The sequence below is a fragment of the Molothrus ater genome, chromosome 1 (genome assembly GCF_012460135.2).
Source record: "Molothrus ater isolate BHLD 08-10-18 breed brown headed cowbird chromosome 1, BPBGC_Mater_1.1, whole genome shotgun sequence".
NCBI lineage: Eukaryota > Metazoa > Chordata > Aves > Passeriformes > Icteridae > Molothrus > Molothrus ater.
Genome location: NC_050478.2, coordinates 10,348,491 through 10,367,672, shown reverse-complemented (window position 1 = coordinate 10,367,672; position 19,182 = coordinate 10,348,491). Strand labels below are relative to the sequence as shown.

Here is a 19,182-nt window from a genome sequence, read left to right as displayed (position 1 = left end):
CCACAGAAGGAATAATGATGACAGTTCCCAAGACTGTTTCTACACAGAACATTAACAGTAATTTGTTAATTGGTTTCCCAGGCTACTCAGCTTCAGCAGCCTAATGAATTATTTGCTCGAAGAATTAAACACTGGGGTTTGGTGTCTGGCAACTCCTGTGTCCTCAGCTGCTGGGGCAGCCCAGCTGGGGCACAGCCTGCCTGGTGGCTCCTCTGCACAGGGACTGCCCTGGGGTTTATTGCTGGTGAACCTGATGAGCCTTGGCATGTATTAATTCCACTCATGAGAACGACTGCTCTCTTAGCGGGATGCCAGTCATCACAAAGGGCAAGAAAGTACTTCTGAAGTGAGAAGACTGGAAGGATTTTCCAAAGCCTTGCAATAATGATCAGATTCTTTGAGATTGTTATTTGGGAAAAACTGATAGCACTTAAGAAATTGATCCAGAATGCCTGTGTCAACCAAGAGCCAGAAGAGGAATCTCAGACAGCAGTCTCAGGAATCAGAGGGGCTGCACTGTGCAACTCTCCGTGTCTAGGAGTTTTGACATGAGAGCTTGCCCAGGAATCTCAGAGCTAATGGCATAACCAGTCTCCTCTGCAAACCAGCTGTGTCAGTAGATGCAATCTGCCCTTTCAGTCCACCTGCTACATACAGCTCAAAGTCAATCCAAAGAGGTATTCTTTTCTGCTACAATGAGAATATTTTCATTACCTGACAATAATACCATCCTACAAGTTTTTCTTTCTACATTAATGTTTCCCTCTGCTCTCAGCATGAAGGTTATAATACTGTTTATTAGTTTGTAGTATTTCTTTTTTATGATACCAAAGATGTTATAAACAGGTATTTCTTCTTAATATATGAAAATAATTTTTGCATATGCAGAAAAAGAATTAAAATTATCTTTTCTCATAGAAGCATCCTTGCTTTGCTTGTAGCTGTTTTTTTGGGGGGCTATTTAGGAGAGGTTTTTGCTGCCTCCTCAGTCCCTTTTAGTACATAATACTTACATTACAACACATATTAAGTCAATGGAAAGGCAACTGTAATATATTCCCATTCTCAGCTAAAAGCCAATATATAAATGCTTCTTTTTCTGTGACACAAGGCATGTGCTAACATGTCATTTAACTGAGTACTTTCTATGCCTTGTGAGGCAAAACCCAGATCCATGCCAGGGGTAAACTGCCAGGGAGTAACATGGAGTTGCCTTAAACTCTTGGTTCTCTATCGAGAACTCGAAAAAAAAAGAGTTGTGGGGAAGAAAGATTTAGTCATACAGCTGTTGTTCTACACAGTGATAAAACGGACCCTGCCAGGGATCACTTCACTCACCCCTCAACGTTTTGCGTGCGTGCCTGGCTTGAGGGGTCTGTGCTCGATGACCTTACTGGTTTCACCGGGAAAAGGCAGCCCGGGGCGGGCACGGATGCGCTGCCGGGACTGGCACCCAGGCTCCCTGGGCGTGCATCACGGGAAGAGAGGGTTCTCCGGCACCTGGGAGAGGGCAGCGAGGGGTGAGAAGCATCCAGTGCCCGGAGCAGCCCGGGGGTGGCAGCGGCACCTGCGGGGCGCAGCGATGGGCGGGGGGTCCCGGCTCAGGGCAGCGACTCGCACCTCTTATGGGGGGAGCGGCGGCTGCAGCGAGAGGGAGGAGGAGAAAAGGAAGGCGAGGAGAGGGGCAGGGGAGACACGGACGGGCGGGCGGGCAGGAGCCGGGGGCTAGAGGAGGAGCTCCGCGCAGAGCGGTGCGGGCACGGCCGCGGTGGGGCCGGCAGCTGAGGCTCCGGAGCGGGGCAGGTGCCGGCAGCGGCCCCGGGCCCTATGGTGCCGGGCGGGACCCGGACCCCGCTCCCCGCCTTCCAACGGGGCCCGCGGAGCGCCTTGGGACGGGCACTGGGCGGGCATGAGGACCCTGCCGATCGTGCTGCTCTCGCTCTGCTGGAGCCTGGGGCCGGTAAGTGTCAGCCCGCCCAAGGCAGCGCTCCGGGCCCGGGCCGGGCTGAGCGCACCGCGCTCACCTGCAGAGCCTGAGCGGAGCCCTCCGGGCTGTCCCGCAGCTCCGCGGGGCGGGGGCTCGGCGCGGCAGGTGCGGGGACAGCGCTGCCTCTCGCCGCTGGCTCCGGCTGTCCCCGGGCGGAGAAGGCGAGGGGAGCGGGCGCAGCCCCCGCCCGGACCCCCGAGCGCTCCCCCGGCGCTCCTGCCGCATCCCCGGGACGGCTCCGCTCCGCCGGGCACGGTCCCATCCCCGGGACGGCTCCGCTCCGCCGGGCACGGTCCCATCCCCGGGACGGCTCCGCTCCGCCGGGCACGGTCCCATCCCCGGGACGGCTCCGTTCTGCCGGGCACGGTCCCATCCCCGCGGAGCCGCCACAAGCCCCGCAGTTTTCCCCGCAGCCGGGGGACACCGCTGGTTTGCGAAGAGTTTTCACGGAGCGCTGCCCGGGAGCGGTCCAGAGGCCACTGGCCGACATCGTGCGGGGAAAAGCTCCACATCCACAACTGCTCTGTAATATGTACAATGGGATTGCGATGTACAAAGTAGACAGAGTATTGAGGTCTTCTTTAGGGCGCCTGCTTTTATCACCTTTATATTTTAAAGCATTTCTTAAGTAGTTTGTAAAAGTCAGTTACATTGATGGAAATACGATACACAAAAAGAAAATTTTTAAAGCCTTTTAAATTTTTTGTTACACCAAAAGTCGGGAAACCATACTGAAGGTGAGTGCAAGCTCTTTGTCAGAGGAAATGTTCATCAAATTGCTGGTCTAGATGCTTTAGAAATTGTTAAGCTGCTTAATGTGCAGGGATACTCCTGAGTTGGATTTCCAGCTCAGTGTGCACCTCTACATGCAGTTCTGTATTCACTGGTGACTAAGGATAACCTGCTGTTGGTTAAGCAGAGGAAAATATGGATGAGCACAAGTCCTAAAAAGTGGTGAGTGCCCTCAAAATCTTGATGTGTTTCGGGAGGTAGTCAGAGCCATATAGTCTGGAACTCTAAACCTCTTTAGCTTTGTGAAGTCCATCTGAATGAACAGGATGTATTAGAACATGGTACAGTACAGCTTAGCATGTAGCCCAGCTGTGAAAAGTAATATGCTACCTTTGGGTAATAACAAATTTTTAACAAAAGTTTACTATTAATTACTGATATTTCAGAGGTACCAGAAAGAGAAGTTGTTTATTCAGCAGTAATAATTCTTAGTTGCAGTAGCTAGTTTGACTTATCCTTTATTTATTTAACATTTTTATTTAGGGAACCTTCCTTTCCAAGACCCAGTAATTGTAACACTTCTTGATGAGTAGGAAATCCACTGTCAAGTTACAGAACATTAGCACTTGGAAATGAAAAATTGCCAAAAATAAGTTTTTTGAAAGAAAAGTGCTATTAAAAACATTATATATACATGGGACTTTTATTTTACATGGCTGCTACCTGCAAAAAAGATTATACATATCAAAATGTAGGTATTTTCAGTATAATGCCAAACTTTCAATTATAAATTCTAGAAATCCTAATTTACGTTAAATATGTGTCTTTGAAAGGAAAAGAATTCTGCATGTGAAATGTATAACTTCAATACTCAACATAGAGAAGAGACATGGAAAAGGAAGGCAGGTTCTGATGTTGCAGACAGTGAAATGAGACATTTGGAGAAGAGACAGATTTTTGTGAGTCTTCAGCCCCTGCTGTTATGCTTATGGCTCTTGCACTGTATTTTTAAAAGCTGTGCAAGTGGTTTGTCCACAAAGAGACTGCAGCATCACCAGGTTCTCAGTCCTAACTCTGGATCCGAGGCTCTGGGCCCAGAATCACAACTTAATTAATTATTAACTTTTTTTTTTTTAATTGCTGTGTCATGCATCAGAGATTATTACCAGATTCTGTTATTAAATGTCTCCTAAAAGATGTGAAAGAAAAGACAGAAACTTGGAGAGACACCACCTTTTTCTTGGTAATTACAAGTGTGAGGTGTGAGGATGACTGAAGTACTGCATATTCCCATCTTATTTATTTAAGATGTGATTTCATTTGAGCTAATCAAACTGTCCCATCAGCTCCACTGACATTTCCAGCTTTTCCATTTGCCACCTCCTGCAGTAATTTCTCCCATGCAGTCTCTTTCAGACTCCATGTGTTTCTCTGTGAACTCTGCCTCTCTGAGTTCAGCTGATCCCAGCACAACTTTCCAGGGTCTTGTTTCTCTCTCCACTGCTGCTGCATTCCTGTCTCTTCCTGTGGACATACATAAACTTTTCTGAAAACCAAGGAGCTGAAGGAAGGGCTTTGAACCAGTAAAGGCTTAGTGCTTTAATTTTTAAGTAGTGGGGTTTTCTTCCTGTGTAGCATTTGCTTGAATCAAATAATCATGGTCTGGGATCTTCAGGAGATAAAATATACATGGTGGAAAAGGGAAGAAAAGCAGAATTTACCGTGTCAAAGAGAATGAAGTTTGATCAGTTTTCATGTTCTGTGATTTGTATTAAACTTTCAGCTCCCTAACTTACTACAAAAGGGGAAAAGAGCAAATGTATCTACTCTCCTTTTTCAGTTTCAGCTCAGAGTTTTTCTGGAGAAAAGGATCTGGTGGCACAATATTGATGAATGCACTAGAAAGCTAAATGAATACTACAGAAAGAAGCCAGTAGAGTATTTCAACATTTTGTTCTGAAAAGTCAATGTGTGAGAAGCTAAAATGGGCATTGAGTGTGTCTAGCATGTGCTTGGGTGAAACCTGTGCCAGTTAAAGTTGTTGCTTTCAGTATGGGTAGTTGCATTCTTCATGAAGCATTTTCATTCTAGTTTCAAGACATAACCCTTTTATTAATTTGACACAGGTGAATGGTGTCCATCCAGAATGCAGATTTCAGCTGGAGATTCACAAGGAGGAAACCAGGTGCATGGAACTTCTAAAGAATGCAAAGCCAGTGGACTACAAGGGTAAGACAACTGTAATGTAGAGATAACTGGATTATTGAAGATTTCCTCTCTTTACCTCCTTTACTCTTGTGATTGAAGCTTCTGTAGTTGTCTGAACTGTGCTTTTTATGGTTTTTAGAATTTATGGAATTTTGCATTAAATGCACTGCTGCAGCAAGCATGTGGTGAGAGCTGTGCAGGTGCTAAGAATGCCCTGGCTGGGACACCAGCTGGGAGCAAACACATTCTCGTGTGCTGAGATGTTGTGGTAGCATTTTCTGACTGGCAGAGCAGCTGTGATGACAGGACCAGCAGGAAGAGCAAATCTGAGGGAAAGCTGAAAGCCTTGGAGCCAAGCATCTCTCCCTAGCTGAGAGTAAAGTGCTGGTGGCAGGAAGGATTCTGGGTTTCCCAAGTGGACAATGTTTCAGACTGAAGATCAGAGTCACACTTAGAGGACCATGGAGTCGCGCAAAGGGAAAACCAGACAGTTGTGTTATGCCCAAAACCCCAACTCTCTCTGTTACTTTATTGTTTTCATTTTCTTTCTGCATAGAAAGATAAATATATAGCTAGTGACACAGCAAACTGTAATTTAGCAGAAGGAAGAAGGATAACAGATGTAGGGGTTTTGTTAGGTTTTTGGGCTTGGGTGTTTTGGTGGGATGGGTTGTTTGGTTGGTTGGTTGGTTTCTTATTTTTTTGTTTTTTAGATTTTATTAGGTTTTCCTTCCTACAGTCTCATGGGAGGAGAAAAAAAGTTTATGGAAAAATAACATTTTTCTTGTAAGTTGAAAGTGCTGGTAAAGCCATTTGTTGAGCAAGTGGAATAAAAAAGTGAAAGATAAATTCAGATTGTCGCTACGTGGTTTATTTGGGCTTTTTGTGTTCATTTTGTTTTGAACACACTCTGATAATGACTATGGGATCTCAGAGACCTGCCATCTGCAGTGCTCTTTGAGCATAAACATGAGTCTCAACTTACGATGCTTTTTCCACCTCTCCTCAATTTAAATGTGTAACTCTCTCAGTGCATATTCTAATACTAATTTGTATTTAAAAAATTCAAAGGATCATCAAGAGTTGGTATTTTATTATAATGTCTCCATTTTATTAATCAAGATAAGTAATTTAAAAAATGCAAAATTTTACTGGAATACTTAATCTAGATTTAAGGCTTTTATTTATATATAAGTAGTGAAGAGAGATGGCTGTTACATAAATAATACTGGTGCGAAGCCAGATGGAGAAATAATTAGTAGGCCAGCTTAATGAATTAAATCATGAACCAATAAATGCCCTGTTAGCTGTTACATGGTTTTGAAAGTCAAGCTTTCCTCAAGACAGACTTTTGTGATCCAGATGCTGAAGTGCTCCAAGGGTATCTTTGTGATGCACACCAGTTTTATTTTGGGTTCCCTAGGGGAAGAAAGAAGTTTGCTGCCAGTATTTTCTTCCCAGCCACTTTTCACTGGGAGAGGGGTTCCTCCTGAAGTAAAATGCTGTGACAGAAAACTCATGTCTTGGGAGGACACAGGATGTCTGATGGTGTTGATTCAACCCTGCAGACAGTGGCAGAACAGCAGATTTAGACATTTTATTAAATACCCATCTGAAACTAAGGGAATATTCAATTTTGTTGGAGACTGGAATAAAGCCCCTGCTTTATGAGAACTGCATGTTTAATATTACAGGAGAATTTGTTCTATGCTTTCTGTTACAGATACTCTCACCAAGAACCTCCAGAGAGTAGCCTATGTTAAATATATGCATTTACATGTACAAAAATAGACATTCTCTGTGTGTCCTTGTTTTCCTAGTCAGCTCTCTGTAATCATACAAAGAAATAAGGACTCTTTTGAACAGTCATAGCCTGACTGCTGAAAAAGTAGAACTGCTAAAGAAAATTGACAATCTGGAACTAGTCCAAATTGTAGCTCCACGTGTAACTTGTAATACATTTGAAACATAATTCTTTACAATAAATTCCCAAATGCTATTCCACTTTATCCTGAATGGGAAAGATGGTTATGCAGGCCTTGTCATACTTCTCTAGCTTTAGTATGTGCTACCTAACTTACAAAAGCTGTTCATGAAATCTTGTGAAGGAGCTATCTTGATCTTGGAAATAAGGGTTCACTGAGATTTGCCACAGAAAGCTTGGAGCTCCATTATCAAAATCAGTGGGAATATTTTCATTAATTTACTGGGCACCTGGGAAACGTTTGCACCTCTGTGTCACATAGTCCAGAATTTGGTGGGCATGCACAACTTCTGAATTTTGGAGGATCCAAATTGTATGGGACAACTTTGAAGTAGATGATAATTCTTTGAACTAGATGACAATTATGACTTCTTCTTTGAACTAGATGACAATTATGTCTTAAATATCTTATCTTCTCAGTGCCAGTTAGGAAGGTAAAAAGGAAACATTTAAGGGCTATTTGGGTTTCTTTGACATGATAAAATGATCTTATACCTGAGGTGTCTCAAAACATGAGCTGAAGAATTTTGCTGCTTTGCTGAGTAGTTTTTGCATTGCACCTAAAATCACTGACAGTGAAGTCTATGAAGCACTTCATGGCTTCAGCGGTGTGTTTCACACAGTAGTTTCACACTGTGTTTCACACAGTAGTGTGTTTTCCAAAGAAACTTTGTACAAAAACAGTGTAAGCATCCTTTGAACAGTGCTAAGGATATGCTAAAACCAAGGGACCCACTTGGTCTAAATTCTGCTCATGTCAAACTGTGAGACACCCAAACCTCTTGCTTTGCACCCTTTGGGGGATTTTCAGGCATTAGCACATACTTTTCCATTAGTGCACAGCATTACACTCCATTTAGGGGAGAAGTCACTCTCCAAAGACCCGTGGCAGTGCTTTCCTCCCTGTAGTGCTCTTTATAACATCTGGTTGTTTATTTTATGAAGACTGCATTAGCTTCTATCCCCATTTGTTGTCTTCTTTCCTCCTATAATTTGGCCCCTGAGATATGGATGCACCTTAGCTGGAAGCCTAGGAGAAGTTCTTCTATCTTTGGACACATTTGTTTATTTTTGAAGGGCAGATGAATTGCAATCTAACTACCTCATAATAGCTACAGATTTTGAGGTCTATATGGAAAAAACTGATTTGATTTTTATCTGCTACTCATGGCTTAAAGTAGTTGAAAATACAACAAATTGTCCTTCTGCAAATTTCTGCCTTTATTCAGTATTTAGAATTTTTCCTTATAAAGTAACTGCCCCCTTTCTCTTCACCTTCAAGTGAAAAAATGAAATCTTATGGTCAAAAATGTTAAAACTCAGGGTTTTTTAACAGGGTTCTACAACTAAAAGTTCTAAAAAAGATTTAATTATGAAAATAATTAAGTTTAGGGACTTTTGATTCATCTTGGGTTGAGTGGCTGCACAGTTAAATGTGTCTTTTCAGATTTTGATTTCCAAAATATGTTTTTGTGAGACCCATACGTCAGACAACATTTTTAATTTTAGATATGGCTTTTTAACTTTGAGGAAGGGATGTAGATGAAAAGAAAAATGGCTTTGGAAAGAAAAAAATTCATAAACCTCTCAAAGAGAAGCTTCATAATGCAGCTTGTAATAGGAAATTAAAAGAGACAAGACACCAAAAAGATGCTCATCATTATTTGTAAGTTTAAAGCAAGAGGGAGCAATATTGCTGTGTAATCCAGTCTCCTGAATTGCCCTGTCGATAGAATTTTCCTCAGTGATTCCAGCACTGAGCTCATGATCTTGTGGATGAACCAGAACAGTGGGATGAACATTCAAATGTCAGACCCATGGCAAGTTGCCCAGAAGTCAAATTTATCTGATCAGGTTACCTGTTAAGGTTGTTTTTCCAGGAAGAAAGGTGCATATTTTGCATCTACACACACCCCCACACCTTTGTGTATAATACACACACCTCTCTCTACAGCCACACCAATGTGATCGCTTTATCCTCCACGTTAGTAAATAGGAGAATGACACAAAGCCAGATTGGACCCTTCTTCTGCTACATGAACAGGAATCTCCTCAAGGTTCCCCCTTTATTATGTTCCTGTCTCATCAAGGTCTTGCATCAGGTTTTGTTTTGTCTTGAAGCTATTTTCTCTCAAAAATGAGTCAGTACTCCAGACTGCAGTGGTGCTGACAGTCCTCCGAGGTAGCATTCAAAGTAGAATTAAATGAGATGGTGGGGTCACGGAACTTCTTTCATGCAGCACCAGTAACTCTTGGAAGTACCACTTTAGCTTCCTTAAATCTCTGTGCTGCTGCTTTTCCAGATGTAGTACAGATATGTTGCTACTTTTTAGTTCACACTTTTTTTTTTTTAATGAAGGAAGCTAAAGGGGCTGCTTTGGATGGTTTTATGTTTTGGCTTTCAGTGATTGAAGTGTCATCATTAATGACACCACATAAAACTTACCCTTATGGTATTGACAATGTCTGGGCTTTGTGGAAGCTGTACTTAAATATTTGAGGGCAGAAGAGAGGCAGAGCTCTGTCTTTTAAGGAGGCTGGGTGAGAAAGAGCCTTGAATGAAATGAGTTGCCTACTGGAAAGTAACTAACTGTAAATAAAATGGTGAAGACCAGGAAAACATCCTGATCAGACTCAGTCAAAAATCTCACATAGTAAAATTTACTAAGAGTGACAATAACAAACCCTTTTGGAAAGAAGAGAAGCACCAGGTGCCCACAATGATTTTGAAGATCTGAAATTTCTGCTCTACCCAAAATGTAAATAGAAATTTGCCAGGAGACATTAGTATATGGCATTTGTAGCCCTGAAGAGGGAAAATGCACATCCATCAGTGAATTTATTGTGTTTTCCAGAAGATTCTGAAGGAAATACTGCCCAACATAGTCTTGCACTTCAGTCCTGATAAAGTCAGCTGTGGCCATGGCAGTCTATTGTCTATGGCATCCAAAGCTGAAATACCACAAGGAAGGAATTTTGGCTACCAAAACACTGAAAAAGCTTCAGCTAATGCAACAAATAGCACATGGGTTAGACATAATACATACTAGCAGAAATATATGGTCCACTTCTTAACAGAGACTGTTAATATTTTGTGGTGGGATTTATATGAACAGGAGATTAATTTTTAATGGTAATTTTCAAGAATGTACAGCATGTCAGAATTGGAGCAACATAAAGATGAGGGTACCTCTTACAGCTTTGACTATATACACATTAATATATTTGCATAAGAATAGAAAATAATGTTCTTATGGTAAGATTAGCTTGATGTTCAGTCATTCAAAAATAAATGCTCTTGTCTCCATAGGACATTTTGAGTAATTGGAAAGCAGGATTTACCCAAAAAACTTGGATGAAAGTTTGTTTTCTTCTTTGGGGGGGATTTTTTTCAAAGTTTTGGCTGGCAGCTTCCATATTTCCCCACAGAACCCTAAAAATACGTAAATTACATTAAGTGTAAAACTGGCCAATAGATTTTTGATTGTCCAAAGGGAAACTCTTCTTCAAAAGGATAACAAGACATTTCTTCTGAAGTGTTTAATTTCATGAAAATCCAGAAATCCCTTAGAAATCTTGGATACAGTATTTTTGCCGTTCCTGGTACTAGTACTGGCTTTTGAAGAACCTATGAACTTCAAATATTTTAGGTTAATATGAGATAAACCCTACTGGTTTCATCATTCTATTTAAGCTAGCGAAATCTAATGTATCTAATGTATGTAGAATTTCAAATGTCTGTTTGCTGTCTACAAGTAGTGTTTGTTGACTGGAAATTAGAAGTTTTTCCATTGGCATTTCCTCCATGTTTCTGAGTATTTGGAGCTGCTTCTAGACCCCACTGCAGCCAGAGTTTGTACTGCCACAGGACTGCAGGCAGGCAGCTCCACTCAGAGGGGCTTTGGGCAGGCAGGGTCTGGCCGGTCCTACCCCAGGTCCAGGCAGGTGTCCCCAGGCAGGTGTCACCTCCCTGGGACAGGGACATCAGCCTGCAGAGGGGGTCAGGGCCCAGCACAGGGCACCAGGGCAGGGAGAGGAAGGCACAGGCTCTGAGGAGGATGAAGGCAGGGCCATCACAGCCTGCTCCTGCTCTCAGAGCCCTGCCAAAAGCAGGTGGGAAATACCCTCAGTGGGGCAGCCTTTTTTGGGACTGTCTCATTCCTATTCCCTCTCTGAGCAGTTCTGCTTTGCTCCCAGCTTGTGCAGCACCTCCTTTTCATTTTTTTTATCACTTGTGTGAAAATGCAGAAGGAATGTCAGTCCATATATGTTCATAATTCCCACGCGACCAAAGTTCCATGCTGTGGCATACAGACCTGCAGTCCAGAAATCATTGCCCATAAGAGGTGAGATGGCTCCTGCTCTGCCAAGTTAACTACAAAAATCAAAACATTGAAAAATAAACCCTAGGCTAGCTGTCGACTTTCTGACTCATTTTCAAAGCACTCTGTTGTTTTTTCATGTTTTATGCACGCCTAGACAGTTTTGAAAAATGCTAAACCTCTCTTGGAAGTGACAACTTTAAAATCCAAATACAAAGTGCCACCTAGTGGTTACATATTTATAAAATGTGTCTATAGACAAAATTTTCCAGCACAAGCCCCAGTGTTTTATGTTTTTATAGGCAAAGAAGCACATGTAGGTAAGTGAATTTGTTGCTCAAAGACTGGATCTCAAAAAGCAGGATGATGCATGGGGTGGCTGCACTTATGTAAGCTGAAGAAAATGGGAAACAAAAATGTAGTTTATAGTCTGTTATGTTTCCTTTAATTATGAACTACCTGCAAACGCATGACAAGCATTAAAGACCAAACATTCAAATAAAGTAAGTGATCTCATTGAAACTAGCTAACAATAGCATCTGCAGTGTCCTCTGGAGGAACAGGAGAAGAGACTTTTGGGCAAGTCACTGAGCAAAGGATTTCAGGGAAGTTTGGTTGTTTCCTTGGATATTCTGTGAATGACACATCAGAGAAATAAATGGTGCAAATGAAGACATTGAAAAGGGATTGTTCTATGCAGGCTGCAGGAATGTTCTTCTAGACACCACAGAACCAGGGATGAAGAACCTTTTCTCTTTTTGCCTTTGCCAGTTTTCCTAGGAGTTGTTAATGGCTTAAACCCAGAGATCAACTCAGCCCTGCACAGATCCTCTCTCACTCCCCAACAGCAGGATTGGGGAGAGAATTGGGAAGGTAAAAGCTGGAAAACTTTTATGTTGAGATAAGAACAGTTAGATAGGGGAAGCAAAAACCCACTGTTCAGCACTGTTCCAAACCAGCTCTGTGTTAGCAATTGTGAAGAAAATTAACTCCATCCCAGCCAGAACCAGCCCAATAGTTAAAGAAAAAGCTAAAGAATATAATAGTAGACATACAGAAAAAGAGGAGCTAACACAGATCTAAGCTGGACTGATTTTTTATGCATGCACATCAAAGTAAAAGGAAAAAAACACTCAATGCTTGAGAATTTATTGAAGCACAGTGGAAACATAGAGACTAAATCCAAAAATGAGCATAAAAGAATAAAAAAGATGTACATTAAAGTACATCTGGTACTTAGAATACTTTAAAATAGTATAAATAAAAATTATAGACATTACATGAAATAAACATTGGAGCAATTAAAGTGTTGCCTTAAAAGTGAATTACAGAAAGAAATAGAATGCTAGCTATAGAAAGTATAATTTTACTGGTAAAATTGTCACCAGAACATGTCAGACCTTATTTAAACCAAAAATATGAATATTTTTTATCAGTATCCTTCAGAGACAGTAGGAAGCAGGCCTGCATATGAGAGAGATGGGTAAAATTTCCAGAAAATAATTTAGATAATGATTTTATGAGTGATGCACTGATGGATGACAGTCCAGAAATCCTAACACTGAATGAATTAATGGCTGGACAGAGAGTTATAGAGAGTGAGTTGAGTGGAGAATACAAAGTATGATCAAGTTAGATATTCTATGTAGAGAAACAGAAACATTTAACATAGCATTTACCACACCTTCACTTCCCAAGTGGTATTTAAAGCACCACAGACTGCTTTGTGGTCACTGGAAAGAAGCAGGCAATCATTGGGAGCAATTAACCTGGCCTAATTTCATGTGTTTTAAGATGAAGTCAAGTTAATTGTATCCCACCTCTGCATAAGGGATGTTTTCCTAAGAGAAAAAGAAGATAAATGAATGCACTATTGTTAAAAATCTGTAGTAATTGGAAGAAGGGGGCAATGAGGAAAGGTGTGATTGGAAAGCCCAGAAGATGCATTGCTGTTTACCAGTTGTAATTCTAGCAGTAATTACACCAGTAATGCCATTTCAGCATTCAGACTAGATTCAGATGCCCACTGTAGTCATTCAGTGACTGTAAATGTCTCCAGGACATTTCAGCAGTTTTCTCAGATGTCTTGTACCATTATCAATAAGCCTGTAGATAATCATAAATTGAGGCTTAATATTCTTGGAGTTCTGGTGACAGCCATTTCAGTTTCACTCACATGATTTCTGATGCATTTGAATGTAGTCTACATGCAGGAAATACATCTTTGGTATTACTTCATCCATTTGATTTGAGGAATCTGAAACACTACCATTCTCTCCTGAGCCATAGATGCCTGTAAAGTCCTAAAATACTGAGGAAAAATAAAGAAAAAAAGCCATATTTCAGAAACCATAAGTGACTTGAGATGTTTTGAACATCAAAAACTTGTATACTGAGTTCCTTGCAGCAAGCTTTGAGATTTGATACAAATTGTGTTGATTAATTTTGGTAGGAATAGGACTTGAACTTCAATTTTTCAATATAGTATTCCATGCAGCTGAGGCTTGAATAAGATTTTAACGTGTTTTCTGTGGAAAACACAGCAATGCAGCTCAGAAGTCCATGATGTTCAGCTGCCTGTTTGGCAAAACCTTAGCCCAGTCAATGTACAGTAGCATAGAAAAAATTTACAAAGTCCTTTGAGCTGCTTGCAGATTACTGTAATAAACCCACCATTTTACAGAGTGGATTAGACAAAAGGGAAAACTTGAGAAAGTCATCAGCTTCCATGGGGGTGCATGAACAGCTTCATGACTCATCTCAGCTCTCACTGTTAGTGGAAATGGGGTTGAAATAAAAACCTCTGAGGTCTTACAAGATGATAATTATTCTTGTGTACTCCAGGGCTTGTTTATGCTGGCTCAGGCAGCCCATCAATCAAAGCCAAAAGAGTTTCATTTTGTCACTGTAGTTCTGAGTGCTGGCAGATGAAGAAAATAGTTTCTTTGTCTTTCTGATTACTTGTATGTCGTGTTATTGATGTTGGTTTTGGCTTAAAATCAATTGGGGAGGAAGCATGACCTGAATTGGTTCAGGTAAACATTCTTTTAGTTTGAGTAAGCTCTGGTGCTGCATCATAGAGATTTGGACTGGATTTTGACCCAGAACTGCAACTCAGGAAGGACTTAAGCATGTTGAAATTCCATTTCAAAGGCTCTGAAGGTGACCTGCTCAGTGTAAACCTCTGAAATTGTGTACAGATGGCCAAGCCACCATCAGAGATCTCTCAGGGATACTGTTGGTAATGCCAAGAGAGGCTGATGCAGCACACAGGGCAGTGGAGGATAAGGCATTGCATTATCTACTCATAGAGATAAACTTTGTGAAGTATTCCCTTTAGTAATCCCTGATTTTTGGCATAATCTTTCTGAATATAGAACAGATGCTGCATTTAGAACTGTACAATCTTAAGAGGAGTGAATCAAAGACCCAATCCCTATAAGCAAGTGAATCCTCTGGAGAATTGCACTTCCTTGGGAAACTGCATAAAGAGGACTCTGTGGAATTGGTGATCAAATGCAGAATTTCTCCCATAATCCTCCTCTGATCTTCATTTATCATCTCCAGGCCTTGTTCTTGTGCCACTCAGAGGCTCCCTCACAGCTACCACACTTGGATGCTGTTTCCAAAGGAAAGCAAGGCCCATGGGAACACTGTGCCACTGGCTTTCCTTCGTGCTGCAGCCAGGACACAGCCCTGGGACAAATCCAGCTGCTGGTCCTGTTACACATTCTTTGGTTCCCTAGTTTACTTGTGCTTTGAAAGTAACTTAAACTTTGAATGCAGGATGCTGCATATTTTAAGTCAACACAAGCTTGTCCAAGTTTAATTGCACTAAAAAGTTTTTATACAAATATAGAACTTCTAAATATTCCTTTTCAAGTTTCATTTAACTCATGTGGCGTGATTTTGGGCATGACCTCACTAGCATAGAATAAATTAATAATGAATTGCTAATACTATAAATATTCTGAAGAATAATATGGCTGTGAGGCAGTTCCCAATCCAAGTTTTATGTTCTCTACTGAAAGGAACAAACTGTCCCTTATACTGCTAATAATCTTATGGATATAACACCAGTGGGATAATAGTCTGATTTTTGTCTTTAACATCTTTAAAATTAATTACAAACTAAAATTTTTAATTGCCCTATCTGAAGACATAAATGCCTAGATTTTTGCATGATTTCTTTTTTTTTTTGTTTTTGTAACTTGAACTGAGATAATATGAGTAACATTTCCTTACTTCTTTGTCCTTGCAAGGCTTGTGTTGAAAAACTTTCATAGCTTTTTGCTTAGCTCAGAAGATATGCATTATAAACAGACACCTTTAAACAGGGCATGATTGAGCCAAATGCCTATAGCACCCATAGGAAGATTTTCACTCATTCACAAGATACAGCCTTTGAGCCCCATTGATATGGATATCAACATGGGCAAAGCTGTAGCGAGTTGCTTTCTAATTGTAACAAGCATTTATTGCCACTATAAAATATATCTATGAAATTTGAAGCCCCCCTGCCCTTCCTGAAACCAATGAATAGAAACATTCTTTGTTCAAATGTCTGGTTTATAGTTTGAGAGATTATTCTGTAAGTCCATGCCTGTTGTTCCAGTCTCCAATCATAATGCCTGCCTGTCATATGTGGTGCTGAGTCCAATAACCTTCTTGCATATTTATTTGTGATGTTCAGTCTGCTTGATAGAAAACTCCATTTTAACTGCGATTAGGAAATTCTCAAAATTTTACAATTCTTAATAGTCCATATCAATGCTCAGCAGTTACTTTTTAATCTTTCTTACTTTTTTTCTTAGCATCCTCACATCACAATGACATTGTTTTAATGAGACATTCTGCAACCAATGTATTAACTGACCTCAAAATTGGCTGGTTAATCAGCAGACTATTATGATTCCTTTAAAGCTTTCATGGAAAATATAATTTTTTCAGCTTTCTTGAAAGAGTCTAATATTTTTGAACCACTTGTCCAAAGCTTTCACCAGGTCCTTTACAAATAAACCCAGCTTTCAAGGCTGTTAATTCTGGGTTTTTTTCAGGATGTGTTGGAGTTTGGGATAACATCACCTGCTGGCGTCCTGCAAAGATTGGAGAGACTGTCACTGTCCCTTGCCCAAAAGTATTCAGCCTTTTTTCTGGAAAACCAGGTATTTTATTTTAAGGTGTATTTTTACTGGCTTCTCTCTGGTATTCTGTAATATAATGTGCTAAGAATGGTTTATTTGAGGGTTTAATTTTCTTTGTAGATTAAAAATTCTTGTCAGAGCTGTTCAGGATACACTGTGAAAAGACCAAATTATCATCTTTGTGTTCTTTTTGGTATTCTTTGAGTTAGATACTAAGTATATTTCTGATTCAGTGACACTCACCAAAGCTGCTGACATTGCTTGCTCTTTTTTGACCTATTTTGTTAATTACTAAGGCAGCTGAGCCTGACTGACATCTCTAACAGTTGCCAGCAGGCCACATGTAGGTTGTTCCCTCTGTGTCTCAGGAGGGGAGCTCTGCCTTGCCATCATGAGAATAAAGAGCCCACATTAACAGATAATACCTAAAAATTACTGCTATTGCAATTTAAGGTAGTTATTATGAAACCTTTTATTCTCCTTTTTAATGGAACTTGAAAAGAGCTCATCAGTGTCTCAGGCTGCTGAAACATTTAACTGGTTTGAGTCTCCCATCTTCTGCACCATCTTGTCAATACATCATATTTTGCCCTGTGGCATTTGAGTGGGGTTTTGAAAATAGATGATGCACACAGAGTATTTCACATGTATATCAAAATGCTGCTGGAAAAACCTTATCCCCACTGCTCAGGTGGGAAACCATTGTCATAAAAAGCTGGTGAAAGATGAAAAAGTTACCACTGTTTTGTAATTCTTTTTTGGGGGGGAGGGGAGGGGGGATTGGTGTCCCCCTAGTGCTACTTTTTAACTTAGAGGCTAACTTGGGATACGACTAAAATACCTTTAGACTCAAAACTGTTGAAAAATCTTGTTCCAGTAAAAAATAGATAAGTAAAACAATCTACAGATGAGCAAAGGTTTTCATTCCTGGAACTGGTGAATCTTGATTAGTTTATCATGGATAGTCTAAACAATTTGTAAAGGGGAAAGTATGTGTAATCGTCGCTAAATGTTGTGAAATCTATAAAAGTTTTCAAATTACTCAAACAAAGATAATAAAGTGTTGTCATGAGACAAAGCAAACTAATAAATATCAAAAATTCAAAATCTGAATTAAATCACACTGCTTCTGTCTATTTGCCAAAAGCTAGAGCATGCATGTTCTCTCTGGAGTTTATTTCACAAACTTTAGTTATATTACAACAACATTTTAATTTTACTATAAAACAACTGCAATAAATATTTAAGTCTGAAACCTTCACAGTGCATTGCAACCCTATCTCACTTCACCATGGTGTCAGCAAGACTGAAATATTTCTTCATTTTATAGTTTGCTATAATTTTCCCTCATCCAGCTTTTTTTCATAGCTACCTGTTTACTTCCTGCTTGTGGAACTAACAGGGTTGATTTTTAGAGGTTCCTGTTCAATTAAGAGTGTTTTTTAAACCTTGTCTTTCTAAAATTTCAGAGAAGGGAGTGTTTTTTAAGCCTTGTCTTTTAAAATTTCAGAGAAGGAAGACAACAAACATTTTGCATGATTGAATCAATTAAGAGCTAACTAAGCATCTTGGTACTTTCATAAGTTGATTATGCTTAGGCATATGTAGTTTATTTCATTCATACACAGCACATTAAAAATTAACTTCGTTCTTACAGTGGAAAATTATGAAAATACCTTCAAACAAGAAATTTCACTCTTTTTATTTAGCCAGATTTGTGAGATGCATGTTTTAGCTTTTAGTGTTTAGGAGCAGTTAAAATTCTAGTCCAATATGATCTAGACTACCTCATTTTTATGCAAATATTCCAAACCTCAAGTAGGCTTTTAAATGCCATCAGTTTCTTAAAAGACTTCCCAATTTAAATTGTGAATTTAAAAAAGTAGTTTTCTTCTCATCTTTAGAACTTTTGGAGAGCTGGCTCTAAATTTCTTCTGTGGTGCTCTGTTATAGTTTAAGCATACCGCAAGATTAATTCTGCATTGAATATTAGTAATTTTTGATTAAAAGAATTTTTACTGTAAAAGCAATCATATTATCCTATAATGTTTTTCCTGTATTTTACAAGTTTATTAGTCTCAGAAAGTTATTCTGTAAAGTTTTTATTCAAATGTATGTGTCAAGTTAAAGGTTTTAAATAAGGTTGGCAACTGAAATACTTAATTTCATGAAAAGATGGTGTAGAAATAAATATTGCCTTCCATAGAACATTGCCCAACTCTCTTTAGGTTAGAAGGTATTGCAGTATTTGAAGTAGAAAATACTTCAGTGTCTTGAGTACGTTGAGTTTTTTCTTGCAAAACTGGCTTTGACGCAATTGTGGTTCTGTTAACACATTCCTCTGCTCTGCCTGGTCAGAGAATCTTGATGTACTTTTAAAGTGAAGACTCTTCATTGTGTATAAATAGGTGACATTTTCTTTTAAAAATTTCATTTCTATGCCAAATGGCAAAAGTGGTCCCGTTCTTTGAGGAGACTGTGGGTTCGGGTCAGGGCCTTTTATTAGCTGGAAAGATTTGGTTGTTGGCTGGTGAACCCTTATGGGATATTTACAACTTTCCACTGAAGGCTGTATACAAAGAAGAAATTCCAGTAACCAATCAACAAAATAAAGATCACAAAAGCTTCAGTTTGGAGTGTATATAAACAAGTTTGGTTATTCTTGACCAACACTGACCTATGGCACATAAATTTATTTTTCTGTGGTGAAAACCAGGAATATTTAATTCAATTATAGACCAGTGATAAACTCCAAAAAAAGGCAGTATATTATTATAGATTTCAAGTATCACAGATATAGAAATT

At 39.9% G+C, this 19,182-nt stretch overlaps 1 protein-coding gene across 1 annotated transcript in view; it reads left to right on the top strand.

The window, feature by feature from the left end:
* Positions 1–1,776: 1,776 nt before the first annotated feature.
* VIPR2 (vasoactive intestinal peptide receptor 2) overlaps positions 1,777–19,182 on the top strand; it is a 51,392-nt gene continuing 33,986 nt past the window's right edge. Inside the window, exons 1-3 of the mRNA XM_036406339.1 lie at positions 1,777–1,960; positions 4,846–4,948; positions 16,291–16,398. Coding sequence (XP_036262232.1) covers positions 1,910–1,960; positions 4,846–4,948; positions 16,291–16,398 — 262 coding nt within the window. The 5' untranslated portion in view covers positions 1,777–1,909. The remainder of the gene's footprint in view (positions 1,961–4,845; positions 4,949–16,290; positions 16,399–19,182) is intronic.